Source organism: Dipodomys merriami, unplaced genomic scaffold (assembly GCF_024711535.1).
Source record: "Dipodomys merriami isolate MVZ:Mamm:240054 unplaced genomic scaffold, mDipMer1.0.p SCAF_679, whole genome shotgun sequence".
Lineage (NCBI taxonomy): Eukaryota > Metazoa > Chordata > Mammalia > Rodentia > Heteromyidae > Dipodomys > Dipodomys merriami.
The window spans coordinates 141,283-156,064 of record NW_027206267.1 but is presented as its reverse complement, the minus strand read 5'-3'; the positions used below and the strand labels follow the sequence as shown (position 1 = coordinate 156,064).

Genomic DNA, 14,782 nt, shown 5'->3' with positions numbered 1-14,782 from the left:
CCTGCTTTCTCCATTCTTACTCTCACATTGCAGAATTCTGTGAATACAATTCCTGAAAATGTAGTAAGGTATGACTCATGAGGTATGCGCCTTTATGCCTAATTCCCACTTAATTTCATTCATTTCTTCACTTGTTCTCCCAACAAACATTTTCCAAGTATCTATGCTGTTTGTGTCAAATGCTGTGCTAGACCACGTATAATGACAATACCATAAAAAAGAAGTAACTTAGAAAGATGTACAAGACACAAACCCTGAAATAACAAGCACTTCTGAGATAAACTAAGATCTAAGACAAATGGATATACATGTATCGACATATATGTACATGCGAACATGTGTGTACATATGGATACATATATGTATATATATTCATATATGCACACATTAATCAAAATTACTTTTGAAAAAGACAACATCAAGGGACTCATAGTACCTGATTTCAGGACTTATAAAGTTTCAGTTATCAGACATAAAGACAAAGAGATCAGTAGAATAAAGTCCATTACTATACTCTCACATTGACTTATTTCTCTGTTTATGGTAAAAATGGTGGAAAGTAAAAGGATAGCAATATGAAAAAAAAGAAAAGAAAAACCTCAATCCTTATCACATGCTACATACAAAAAAAACATTCAAAAAGCATCACAGACCAAACAGAAGAGCTAAAATTATTAAACTTTATTAAATTATTAAACTTCTAGAGAAAAACATGGGGGAAAATTAAATGATCTTAAGTTTGCCAAAGACTACTTTAATAGTCAAAAAGTACAAACTAGCCGAATACCGGTAGCTCAAGCCTGTAATCCTAGCTACTCAGGAGGCTGAGATCTGAGGATCAGGGTTCAAAGCCAGCTCGGGCAGGAAACTGTGAGACTCTTATTTCCAATAAACCACTAGACACCCGGAAGTGGTGCTGTGGCTCAGCGCTTGCCTTGAGCTGAAGAGCACAGGGAAAGCACCCAGGCCCAGAGTTCAAGCCCCAGGACCAACAAAAAAAAAAAGTACAAACTAGTCAGGCACTGGCTCATGCCTGTAATCCTAGCTACTCAGGAGGCTGAGATCTCAGGATCACAGTTCAAAGCCAGTCTAGGAAGGAAATGTCCACAAGACTCTTATCTCCAATTAACTACTCAAAAACCAGACATGGCACTGTAGCTCAAAGTGGTAGAGCACTAAGCTCAAGGACAGTGCCCAGGCCATGAGGTCAAGCTCCAGAACCAAAAAAAAAAAAAAAAAAAAAAAAAAGTCAAAGAGTGACTATAAATTAAATAAATTATGTGACTTCTCTGCAGATCATATCGTCTAAAGAGTTTGTTCTGCATGTAAACACTACATACCTACACACACAAGCACACACTGCACATGCACTGGCAAACCTGAATACTCACGGGTACAAGGGATTTGTATTGGCCAGCTGGAGCGTGTGTGTCTTCACAGGTTCCACGGCTATTAACATATCTTGTTCTACAGCCATAGGAAGAACAGAATATCCACAGTAGTCTATATGCTCTCCTAGAAAAAAAGACATGGCACTTTTTTTTCATTGCTGGTGAGACAGAAGAACCTCAAGTAAGCTGACAACAAGGAAAAACAAGACAGAAAATAAAACCACTAAGGGTATGGGTGGGTGTGATTCAAGTGGTAGAGTGCTTGCACAGCAAGCTCAACACCTTGCGTTTAAAACCCTAGCATGAGGGCTGGGAATGGAGCTCAGTGGTAGAGTGCTTGCCTAGCATGCATGAGGCCCTCGATTCCTCAGTACCACATAAACAGGAAAAAGTCAGAAGTAGTGCTGTGGCTCACGTGGTAGAGTGCTAGCCTTGAATGAAAGGAAATATGTGATTTCCTTTATTTGCTTATACACTTCAAGTCTAGATGAGATTAGATCTCTTTATGGTTCTTTTTCCTATCTTTGTCTGGCATATTACCCATGACTTGACCATTGATGATTTAATTGCAAGACATTTGTTTAGGCCACAAAGGTAGTGAAAGTCTTTCTCTTTAGTAGAGTTTATTATCTAGTAAGGAAGAGAGTTGAATTCAAATACCATTAATATAAGGGAAAATATATTTAAAACTTCAATTTTTCATATTAAAAATGCTAATACTAAATGACGACAGAGAAAGGAAATATTTGATTTGGTTGATGCTCATAAACTAGAAACGAAAAAAAAAAATTAGCAATACTGACCCAGTCCTAAGTTCAAGCCCCAGGTCTAGCAAAAACAAAAACAAAAAACAGTAACAAAAAAAAAAACCCTAGCATGGGCTGGGAAGATGGCTCAGTGGTAGAGCGCTTGCCTTGCATGCATGAGGCCTGGGTTCCATTCCTCAGCACCACATAAGCAAAAAGAAAAAAAAAAGCCTGAGGTGTCACTGTGGCTCAAGTGGTAGAGTGCTAGCCTTGAGCTGAAGAGCTGAGGGACAGCGCCCAGGCCCAGAGTTCAGGCCAACGACCGGACCCCCCAAAAAAAAAAACCCTAGCATGAGCTAGGTGCTGGTAGCTCAGGCCTGTAATCCCAGCTACTCAGGAGGCGGATAGCTGAGGATCACAGTTCAATGCCAGCCTGAATAGGAATGCCTGTAAGACACTTCAATTAACCACCAGAAAGCCAGAAATGGAGCTGTGACTCAAAGTGGTAGAGTGCTAGCCTTGAGCAAAAAGAGCTCAGGGACAGTGCCCTGGCCCTGAGTTCAAGCCCCACAGTCAAAAAAATAAATAAATAAGTAAATAATCAAATAAATAAATAAATAAAACTCTAATATGTGCATACATACACATACACACATACACATACACATACACACACACACACACACACACACACACACACACACACACACACACACACACACACACACACACACACACACACACTGGTAGGGGAAAAACAAAAGGAGGAGGTAACAACACTTGATAGGAAACGTACTCATTACCTTACTCATGTAACTGTAACCCCTCTGTACAGTATTTTTACAATAAAAATATATACAAAAAAGATCAAAAAAATAAGTATATCAGATACTTTCTCATTGGTGTTGTTAAACTCTTTTTCATCTTAGGCTCTTTTTTGCTATTTGCTGTTTCTAATTGGTAATTTTCTTTTTTTTTTTGGTCCGGTTGTGGGGCCTGAACTCTGGGCCTGGGGTGCTATCCCTCAGCTCTTCAGCTCAAGGCTAGCGCTCACCACTTGAGCCACAGCGCCACTTCTGGCTTTTTTTCTTTTTGCTTATGTGGTGCTGAGGAATCGAACCCAGGGCCTCATGCATGCAAGGCAAGCACTCTACCACTGAGCCACCTTCCCAGCCCTCAATATTTTTTTCTTTTCTAGTTTATGAGATCAAATTCTTTCTCTGTTGTCACTGAGTATTAGCATTTTTAACATGAAAGACTGAAGTTTTAAATATATTTTCCCTTGTATTAATGGTATTTGAATTTAACTCCCTTACTATGTAAAAAACTCTACTAAAGGGAAAGACTTTGCCTACCTTTGTAGCCTAAACAATATGTCTTCCAATTAATTCATCAATGGTCAAGTCATGGGTAATGTGCCAGGCAAAGATAGGAGAAGAAATCATAAAAAGATCTAAACTCATCTATATTTGCAATGGATAAAGCAAGTAAAGGAAGCCATCTATTCTCTTTTGCATGCTAATTTCTTCTATGACTCAGAGTTTTTCCTGTTATACTATAATGCTTTGTAGAAGCTATTATTTAAATTGGGGTCATTATTCACATAACAAGTTAAAAAAAAAAAAGATGGGCTCAGCGAGTTCACTGATTTCCTATTTTTCTCTCTGACTGCTCCTTGGCAGGTACTGATCAACTGAGAAACAATGTTAATAGAAGACAATTCATATACAAGCATGTTCTTTTTTTTGGGGGGGGGTCCAGTCGTGGGGCCTGAACTCTGGGTCTGGGCGCTGTCCCTCAGCTCTTCAGCTCAAGGCTAGCGCTCTACCACTTGAGCCACAGCGCCACTTCCAGCTTTTTGCTTATGTGGTGCTGAGGAATTGAACCCAGGGCCTCATGCATGCAAGGCAAGCGCTCTACCACTGAGCCACCTTCCCAGCCCTACAAGCATGTTTTTTATTCCTTATTTTTGGTTTTGTTTTTTTGGGGGGGGTCCAGTCATGGGGCCTGAACTCTGGGCCTGGGCGCTGTCCCTCAGCTCTTCAGCTCAAGCCTAGTGCTCTACCACTTGAGCCACAGTGCCACTTCCAGCTTTTTTCTTTTTTCTTATGTGGTGCTGAGGAATCGAACCCAGGGCCTCAGGCATGCAAAGCAAGCGCTCTACCACTGAGCCACCTTCCCAGCTCAAGCATGTTTTTTATTCTTTAAAATGGATTGATAAAGGGCTTTTTAATGGATTAGCAAGGATGGAGAACTGGTTTTCAGAGTTATCTTTCTTCCTTCTTACTTTCAAGACAATAACATGAAACAAACACAGACAGATATTCAAATATCCTGCCTGGCCTGATGATATATGCCAGGAATTCCAACCATTCAGGGGACAAAGATCAAGAGGAGTACAGTTAAAAGAAGCAGGGTGAAATATTCGAAAGACCCTCATCTGAACAAACAGTCCATGCATAGTGATGGGCTCCTATAATTCCAGGTATGAGGGAAGTTATGTAAGTAGGGCAAATTGCTGCCACAGACAAGACCAGGCAAAAAGTATGAGATCCTGTTTGAAAAGAAATTAAAATCTAAAGGGCAGGGGCATGGCTCAAGTGGTACCCCTAGTATACCACCCCTCCCCTCCCAAAAAAAAGGAGAAGCATAGCTGTGCTGTGGGGGAAGATTACAACCCGGGAGGCAGCCTGCTGAGAATGAACAATTGTGATGTGTTCCATCCTTTACCCTGGAATCCAGAATCCATGGTGCTAGAATGCCAGCCAGTTGGGCTGTGGAAGTACCGAAGTAACCAACCTAAGTAGGGAAGAATGAGGGAGTTGCTTGGAGTGGACAGGCTGCTCCTGTTCGTTTTCATATGTGGATGTTTCTGGCACTGGGAGGTACTTGGGGCCTTGTGGGGTGTGAAGCCATTGGGGATCAGAAAACTCCTGATAGGAGTAGCACCAGGACCTTGTCTGCAGGTCGATGGCTGATGACAGGGTCATGGCACTGGCCTCTCCTTCCTCTACTGTGGTGAGGTACTGGGACTTGTGCTTGGCAATCCCGAGCTTCCAGGGAGTGCTGCTATGTGCAGTGGACAAGGAATAGGGGGACGGGGTATTGAAGGGCATTATCAGAGCTGAATTCTCAGTGTGCATCCCAAAAGGAACACTGAAAGTTGCAAGTAATTTTTTTTTTTTTTTTTTTTTCCGGTCATGGGGCCTGAGCTCTGGGCCTGGGCGCTGTCCCTTAGTTCTTCAGCTCAAGGCTAGCACTCTACCACTTGAGCCACAGCGCCACTTCCTGCTTTTTCTGCTTATGTGGTGCTGAGGAATTGAACCCAGGGCCTCATGCATGCAAGGCAAGCATTCTATCACTGAGCCACCTTCCCAGCCCCAGAAGTAAGTTTATATACAATGACAAATGGCTCACACCTGTAATGCTAGCTACTAAGGAGGCTGATTTCTGAGGATCATGGTTCGAAGCCAGCCTGGGCAGAAAAGTGGTCTCTTTACCGCACTGCCAAAAAACTGAAAGTGGAGCTGTGGGTCAAGTGGCAGAGCACTAGCCTTGAGCAAAAATGCTCAGTGAAGTGGATCCTGAGATGGGCCCACACTAGTATGATTCCATTTTGAGCTATGCCTTTTTTTTTTTTTTAGAGATTTTAGACTTGATGGGCCTGGTTCCCAGAATGAAAAAAATGCATCTGGTCCCCCTCCCCTTAACAACCTAACCCACCTTGATTGTTCAGTTGAAGACCAACCCATAAAACAGATAGGTTGTAATCTGGCTCCAGCTGGCAACACCTCGTGCTTACAGTAAACCCTGCCTTTTGTACATGCTTACGGTAAACTCTGCCTACTGGCCACCTGTGTGGGGTCTGGTTTGACTGTACAATCCTTTGTGTGTGTTACGATCCCATTGGTCACCTGCATGTGACCAGGCTCGACCTCATGGATTTTGCCTTTAAAAACCAAAGAATGGGGGCCGCTCGGGGTCGCAGTATCAGCTCCGGAGCCTGTGCTGCGGCCCTGGCCGGCCAGAATAGGAACCTTCTCAAGAAAGTTGCTTCTTTGTTAACAACTTTGTTGTGGTGGGCTGTCACTCCAGACGACTTATAAGGCAGGGCTTGCCTGCCTTATAAGGGTCTTCCTACTACACTCAGGGACAGTGACCATGACCCAAGTTCAAGCCCCAGGACTGGCACCATAAAAGAAAAAAAGAAGAGAAGAGAAAGAAAGAAAAGAGAAAAAAAGAAATGTTCTTAGGTATATTAATAGAATATCAATTTCATAGGTTATTATGAAGATATTAAAATAAACATTATGACCCCTACAGAAACAAAGAAAAAGATGGTATTTCTTTTTATTTTTTGCACTGGTACTAGGGCTTAAACTCAGGGCTGCAGCTTTTACTTGGCTATTTTGCTCAAGGCTGGTGCTTTACCACTTGAGCTATATATACCTGTACTTTCAGCTTTTTGCTGGTTAATTAGAGATAAGAGTCTCACAGAATTTTCTATCCCAGTTGGCTTTGAATCTGGATCCTCATATCTTAGTTTCCTGAGTAACTAGGATTACAAGCATGAGCCACCAGCACTCACCAAGAAAATTATAATAACTGAGAAAAGAACAGAAAATTATCAATTATTATGAAATATAGAGATAAGGAAATTGTATAAAAATTTGTTTTAAAAGATTTTTTATTATTAAACTTAAAAGTATTTCACTGGGGGGAAGGAGGAGTTGGGGAGGTGAGGGGGAAAGGATGGTAGGGGAAAAACGAAGGAAGGGGTAACAATGCTTGATAGGAAATGTACTCATTACGCTTACTCATGTAACTGTAACTCCTCTGTACAGTATCTTTACAATGAAGTGTGTGTGTGTGTGTGTGTGTGTGTGTGTGTGTGTACTTCAGAGCCAGGCGCTGGTGGCTCATGCCTATAATCCTAGCTACTCAGGAGGCTGAGACCTGAGGATCGCGGTTCAAAGCCAGCCTGGGCAGGAAAGTCCATGAGACTCTTATCTTCAATAAACCACCAGAAAACCAGAAGTGGTGCTGTGGCTCAAGTGGTAGTGTGTGTGCCTTGAGCTGAAGAACTGAGGGACAGCACCCAGGCCCAAAGTTGAAGCCCCATGACTGACAAAAAAAAAAAAAAATAAAGTATTTCACAAAAGAAACAAAAAAGAAAACCTAAAAAACTGGACCACATTTTTTTTTTTGGTCTGAGACCTGGACTTGAACTCAGTATCTGATGTTCTTACTCACTGGCTGGTGCTCTACCACTTGAGCCACACCTCCAATCCAAAGACCACCATTTTTGAAAGTAAGGAATAGAAATACTTCCAAATATTCCTCCAACACAATAGTAAAAAGCCATCAAAATTAAGAAATTAAGAGAACAAACTCTTGAAATACCTATTATGTTGACTCTTCCAGGTGCTCGAACATAATATTTGGGTATGGAACCAAACTTAGATTTAAACATCTCTTTGAGCTTCAGCAATCTGTAAAGAGAATTTCAAAATATCAAATATTAGAAAGATTCTCATTGGAGGGCTGGGAAGGTAGCTCAGTGGTGGAGCGCTTGTCTTGCATGCATGAGGCCCTGGGTTCGACTCCTCAGCACCACATAAGCAAAAAGAAAAAAGCCAGAAGTGGCACTGTGGCTCGAGTGGTAGAGCGCTAGCCTTGAGCTGAAGAGCTGAGGGACAGCGCCCAGGCCCAGAGTTCAGGCCCCAGGACTGGACCCCAAAAACAAACAATCAAAAAAAAAAAAACAGAAAGATTCTCAGTGGAGGGGCTGGGGCGTAGTCCCAAACCAGAGTACATATGCAGCATGCTTAAGGCCTGGGTTAATTCCTCAACATTGCAGAAAGCAAGCCTGTAAGGTAGACGTGCTTATGTAATCATACAGCTAAGCACACTGAAGAATTAAGAAGTTAAGGTTGAAGTACCCAACAACAACCACCACAAAAGCAATTTCTTTTGATTGTGAAGAAAAGAAAACTAACTGCTCATAGTTTTTCCAGTGATATTCAAGGAAGAATCTCTTTCCACTACAAGTAGTAGTCAGGAGTCATTATGTCATAAGGTTCCATACTCACTAAGGACCATAACCCATCTCAAAATGTCAGAAATGTTCTGTAGGCAGCTGTCTGAAATCCGGAATCAGCAGTACCGTGCACCTCCACAACTTACAGTGAACACTCCTTGCGTCTTCCTACCTTCTGGTGGTGGTTTTCAGTCCTGATACACTTTGGCCTCATATTGCTGGTACTCTCTGCCCCTGTTGCCACTTAGCATTCTCCCTGCGTGTGTCCATCTGGGCTGACTTTTCCTTGCAAGATAGATACCAATTATACTGAATTAAGGCCCAAATACTTAAATATGACATCTAACTTTGATTATCGGTACAAAGAAGCCAATCCAATGAAGTCATAGTCTAAGCATGAAAGTGGACGTAAATTTCAAGGGATATACCACTAAACCCAGTTGATGGGGTCAGTTGAAAGCTAGAATGGACATCAAGAATCCAACTGCAATTCTAGTGGAGCCATAGTCATAATTCTAATTCAATACCAAAGTTTACTATTCCCCTTGGCCTCTTTTCTAAACAATGTGAACTATACATTCCTCTCAGGTCCTGTCCAAATCCAAAATTCTTATAGTAGATTTAACAATCTCATACTGCTAAGTCATGTCAATTGAAAAGTTTCCACATTCAAGCCGGGCGCTGGTGGCTCACGCCTGTAATCCTAGCTACTCAGGAGGCTGAGATCTGAGGATCGCGGTTCAAAGCCAGCCCGGGCAGGAGAGACCGTGAGACTCCTATCTCCAATAAACCACCAGAAAACCGGAAGTGGCGCTGTAGCTCAAGTGGTAGAGCACTCGCCTTGAGCTGAAGAGCTGAGGGACAGCGCCCAGGCCCAGAGTTCAAGCCCCACGACCGACCAAAAAAAAAAAAAAAAAAAAAGAAAGAAAAGTTTCCACATTCATTCTGCTGTGTCTAAGTAATAATCCTAGTACAGTACACATTTGTTAAAGCCTAACATATTCAAATTTTGAATAATTAATTGGTCTTAAGGATTTATTAGTTGCATTTCCAGATTAGCCTAAATTCCAAGCTCTTCCTGTCTCAGCCACTTAGCAATGCCAATCACTGTGGGGCGGGGGAGGGGGGGACGCGGCGCACGCATGTGCATGCTAATCATGGACCTTGAGCTCGGGCCTGAGCGCTGGCCCTGAGCTTTTGTGCTCAAGACTGGCACTCTACCACTTGAGCCACAGCTTCACTTCCAGCTTTTTTGGCAGTTAGTTGGAGATAAAAGTCTCATGAACTTTCCTGCCCAGGCTGGCCTTGAACCACAATCCTCAGACCTTAACCTCCTTAGTAGCTAGGATTATAGCCGTGAGCCACAGGCCACAAATCACTTTTTTTTTGGTCGGTCCTGAGGCTTGAACTCTGGGCCTGGGCACTGTCCCTGAGCATTTCATCTCAAGGCGAGCACTCTATCACTTGAACCACAGTGCCACTTCCAGTTTTCTAGTAGTTTATTGGAGACAAGAGTCTCATGGACTTTCTTGCCTGGGCTGGCTTTGAACTGTGATCCTCAGATCTCAGTCTCCTGAGTAGCTAGGATTACAGGCATGATCCCCCAGTGCCCAGCGCTCAAATCACTTTTATAAGGCAGAAAGTCATGGGCAATATAAGAAAATATGGATGAAAATACATTAATAAGGGGCTGGGAAGGTGGCTCAGTGGTAGAGCGCTTGCCTTGCATGCATGAGGCCCTGGGTTCGATTCTTCAGCACCACATAAGCAAAAAGAAAAAAAGCCGGAAGTGGCTGGCGCTGTGGCTCAGGTGGTAGAGCGCTAGCCTTGATCTGAAGAGCTGAGGGACAGCGCCCAGGCCCAGAGTTCAGGCCTCACAACTGGACCAAAAAAAAAAAAAAAAGAAAATACATTAATAAGAGTATATAAAAAAAAAAAACCTACCACCTCTTGATATATCATGCAGGCGAAAAATATATAGAATACAAAAGACTCAAACATGGCTGGGAATGTGGCTTAGCGATAGAGTGCATGCCTAGCATCCATGAAGCCCTAGTATCCATGAGGAATCTTCGATTTCTCAGTACCACAGAAATAGAAAAAGCTGGAAGTAGCACTGTGGCTCAAGTGGTAGAGAGGTAGCCGTGAGCAAAAGAAGCTCAGGGACAATGCCCAGCCCTGAGTTCAAGCCCCAGTACTGGTATACATATACATGTATACACACACACACACACACACACACACACACACACACACACACACACACACAAATGGGTGAAGTAGGTTGTATGGATATATAAAAATGTCAAACTATATATTGATAATAAGTAGTTTAACAGTACATGGACATTCACAAATATTGTTCATACAGAATAAACCACAATAAAACATTAGTAAAACCCACAAAATAAACAATACTCTGTAACAACACTTCAAACAACACTCTGACCCCAATGCAACCAAACTTGAAATAATTAACTAGAACAAATCATGGAAAGGTTCTCTTTAACTGAAAATTTCCCAAGCGCCTCTTCAAGTAACTCTTAGACTGAGACAGAGACAGAGAAAGAGACAGAAACAGAGACAGAGACAGAGAAAGGCAAAGAGAGAGAATGAAGTATAGCCTTAAAAAAAAAAAAAGTAACAAGCCAGTGCCAGAGGCTCACTTGTAATAATTGTAGCCTTTTGGGAGTCTGAGATCTGAGGATTGGGGGCCAAAACCAGCCCAGGTAGAAAAGTCCAAAACAGTCTATCTCCAATTAACCAGCAAAAGAAGCTGGACTGTAGGTATGCCTCAGTGGTAGAAGTTAGCCATGAACGAAACAGCTGGGAGTGTGCACAAGGCCCTAGTTCAAAACCCAGTACTGTCACAAAGAACAGAACAGAACAGAAACGCAGGAAGAAAAAACAGAATCAGCAGGGCTGAAGTGGTAGAACACCTAGCTAAGTGCCTAGACATGTGGCTTAAGTGGCAGAACTCTTGCCTAACTTTCCTGAGGTGTTGAGTTTAATCTCCAGTACACAAAAAGAAAAAATATATTCACATAAATACTTAAGTTTATTAAAGCACTGTCTATAACAGTGCAAGATGAGAGATGTAAATGCACTAATAATATTCATGCTATAAAATAATCTTATAAGCAAACACTTGAAAACAGTGAAATGTGTCAGGTACCAGTGGCTCATGCCTTTAATCCTATCTCTGCAGAAGGCTGAGATCTGAGGATGACCATTCAAAGTCTGAAAAGTCTGTGAGACTCTCATCTCCAATTAACCACCAAAAAAGCCAAAAATAGAAGTGTAGATCAAGTGGTAGAGTGCCAGTCTTGAGTAAAAGAGCTAAGAGACAGCATTAGGCCTGACTTCAAGCCCCAGTACCAGCAGAAAAAGAAACAAGAAAACTACAAAATATAGCTGTATGAATAAGCCAAAATTTTAAGTGAAAAAAGTAACAATAAGACATATAATTATTTCCCTCATGTAAACATAGCATGTCTTTTTTTTTTTTTTAAGGGAGCTGGGAAGGTGGCTCAGTTGCTACAGTGCTTGCCTTGCATGCATGAGGCCCTGGGTTTGATTCCTCAGCACCACATAAACAAAAAAAGCCAGAAGTGGCACTGTGGCTCAAGTGGTAGAGCACTTGCCTTGAGCTGAAGAGCTGAGGGACAGCACCCAGGCCCAGAGTTCAAGCCCCACAACCGATTTTTTTAAAAAAAGGAAATGATACAGGATTATGAACCAAATGGATAAACTTCTGGAAGGAAAGTAGGAACAAGCAACCAAGGAGAGGATCATAGATAACAGTTAAGAAAATGGATTCAAGCTTTATTGACTAGGCATTTAAATATTCCAATCCTAAAGACAATCCAAAAGACAACTGATAAATGAATGGGTAAACAAAATGTACCATGTCAGGGGCTGGGAAGGTGGCTCAGTGGTAGAGCGCTTGCCTTATATGCATGAGGCCCTGGGTTTAATTCCTCAGCACCACACAAGCAGAAAAAGCCGGAAGTGGCACTGTGGCTCAAGAGGGAGAACGCTAGTGTTGAGCTGAAGAGCTGAGGGACAGCGCCCAGGCCCAGAGTTCAAGCCCCGCCACCAACAAAAAATAAATTTAAAAATTTTACAACAGAATATGGACTGTAAAAAAAAAAATCACATACCAATACATATTACAATATTGATAAACCTTGAAGACGTTCTAAGTGAAAAGTCACACTCAACAATACCCTCCCCCAAAACAAAACAAACAAACAAACAACAAAAAAACCCTGATAGCCAGGTGCTAGTTGCTCAAGCCTGTAATCCTAGCTACTCAGGAGGTTGAGATCTGTAGACTACAGTTGGAAGCCAGCCCAGCAAGACTCTTATTTCCAATGAACTACTCAGACAAAGCTGGAAGTGGAGCTGTGGCTCAAGTGATAGAATACTAGCCTTGAACAAAAGGATCTCCGAGACAGTGCCCAAACCGAGTTCAAGTCCCAGGACTACCACAAAGAAGAAGAAGAAAAAGAAAACCTGTATTTTATGATTTCATTTGTTTGAAATGTCTGGAGTACCCCAAATCTATTAAGACATAAATAATGAGTAGTTGCTTAAGGCTTGGTTGCTGTGCAGTATGGGATGACCCAGGGTAATAATTTAAGTGATGATGAGGCTCTTTTGAGGTTAGAAAATGATCAAAATTAGATTGCGGTGATGGTTGCAAAACTCTTGTAAGACTGAAAACTATTTAATTGAAAACCTCAAATGTGTGAATTATATGGGATGTGAAAATCAAGTAAGAATCCAACAATTTAAAACTTAATCATAAAAAGGAGAGAAAAGAGAGTGCTGATAAAGATACAAGGAAAGCTAGCACATGTCAGAACGGTTCTAGTGAGCAACATGTGTTGAATGCACAAAGTACAGTGCTTTTTATTTCTATTTGACTCTCATAGAAAAACAAAAAACAACCAATCACTGGTGGCTCTTAGCTGTAAACCTAGCTGCTCAGAAGGCTGAGATCTGAGAACTGTGGTTCAAAGCCAGCCTAGGCAGGAAAAGTCCATGAGCACTCATCTCCAACCAGTAAAAAGCTTAAAATGAAGCTATGGTGTTAGAGGGCTCAGGTGTAGAGAGCTATCCTTAAGGATAGCACCCAGGCCCTTAGTTCAATCCACAGGACCAGCGTCCATGCAAGCAAACACACACACACACACACACACACACACACACACACACACACACACACACACACACACACACACACACACACACACACACACACACACACACACACACACACCTACCTATGAAGTTGAAAAGGCATCTGGAACAGAAAGCTGGACAGGTTCATGCTGGAACTCTCAGAGAATTACAGTATTCTGTTTAGATTTACCAAAAATCATCCCTCTTAAAATGAATATGTGCACTCAAAACATTCCTGCAAGCTAGGCACAGGTGGTTCATGCCTATAACCCTAGCTACTCAGGAAGCTGAGATCTGAGGATCCCAGTTCAAAAACAGCTAGAGCAGAAAATTCTAAGAGACTCTTCAATTAACCAGCAAAAAGCCCTAAGTGGAGGTGTGGCTCAAGTGGCAGAAAATTAGCTTTGAGCAAAAAAGCCAAGCAGAAGTGTTAGGCCAAGTTCAAGCACCAGTACTAGCAGGTGCACACACAACCCTCACACAAAGATTCCTGAAAACAAACGTGGCTGGAAACAATTGCAGTGCACACCTATATAATAAACAAGAAAATAGTAGAGCGTATTATGAATCTTCTGTAGCTAGCACAAATACTAACATTAAGAATTTGCTGGGCAGGCTGGGAAGGTGGCTCAGTGGTAGAGCGCTTGCCTTGCATGCATGAGGCCCTGGGTTCGATTCCTCAGCACCACATAAGCAAAAAGAAAAAAGCTGGAAGTGGCGCTGTGGCTCAAGTGGTAGAGTGCTAGCCTTGAGCTGAAGAGCTGAGGGACAGTGCCCAGGCCCAGAGTTCAGGCCCCACGACCCCCCCCAAAAAAAAATTTGCTGCATGACTAAATGCTATAAAAATGATGAAAGACAAAGCACACTGAGGAAATTTGCTAACCATTGCTTCACTTTTAGTGCATGTACTTTTGTTCATCATCCCTCCTGCAGAGTAACTGTATGAATTAATCTTTATATTAAAATCATATAAAATGAGGCATGGTGATACACCCCTGTAATCCAATCTTTATATATCGATATATATTTATATATATATGTGTATGTGCAAATCTATAATGTATATATGTGTATACAGTATGTATAAATAAAATGAAAACATATTTCTAATTTATACATGGGCATGTTTCATGTAATACCAAAATACAGACTGCATTTTCATGTGACAAATTCCTCGCGACTCTTTTGAAGCAGGTTTTTTCTGTGTCCTAACTCATTCAAACCTATCAGGACCACAGTACGATGCCAGTACCTCCGGGAAACGTTACAGCACTGGAGACGTTAAGTAGCAATCCAATGCTATCCGGGCCTCTATGGAGAACAAAACACTTATTTCTGGAAACTAATGCACCCTTTTTGCTGGTTTGGGCTCCCTTTTCGAATTATGCTGAAGTGTATAATATTGTCAGCTGACA

General features: G+C 42.0%; 1 protein-coding gene across 4 annotated transcripts in view; it reads right to left on the bottom strand.

The window, feature by feature from the left end:
- LOC138815881 (N-acetylgalactosamine kinase) overlaps positions 1 to 14,782 on the bottom strand; it is a 95,196-nt gene that overhangs the window by 71,121 nt on the left and 9,293 nt on the right. For all 4 annotated transcript variants that reach the window (XM_070005263.1, XM_070005261.1, XM_070005262.1 and 1 more), the window contains exons 2-3: positions 7,541 to 7,629; positions 1,392 to 1,515 (exon numbers count right to left, since the gene is read on the bottom strand). In XM_070005263.1, coding sequence (XP_069861364.1) covers positions 1,392 to 1,515; positions 7,541 to 7,610 — 194 coding nt within the window. In that variant the 5' untranslated portion in view covers positions 7,611 to 7,629. The remainder of the gene's footprint in view (positions 1 to 1,391; positions 1,516 to 7,540; positions 7,630 to 14,782) is intronic.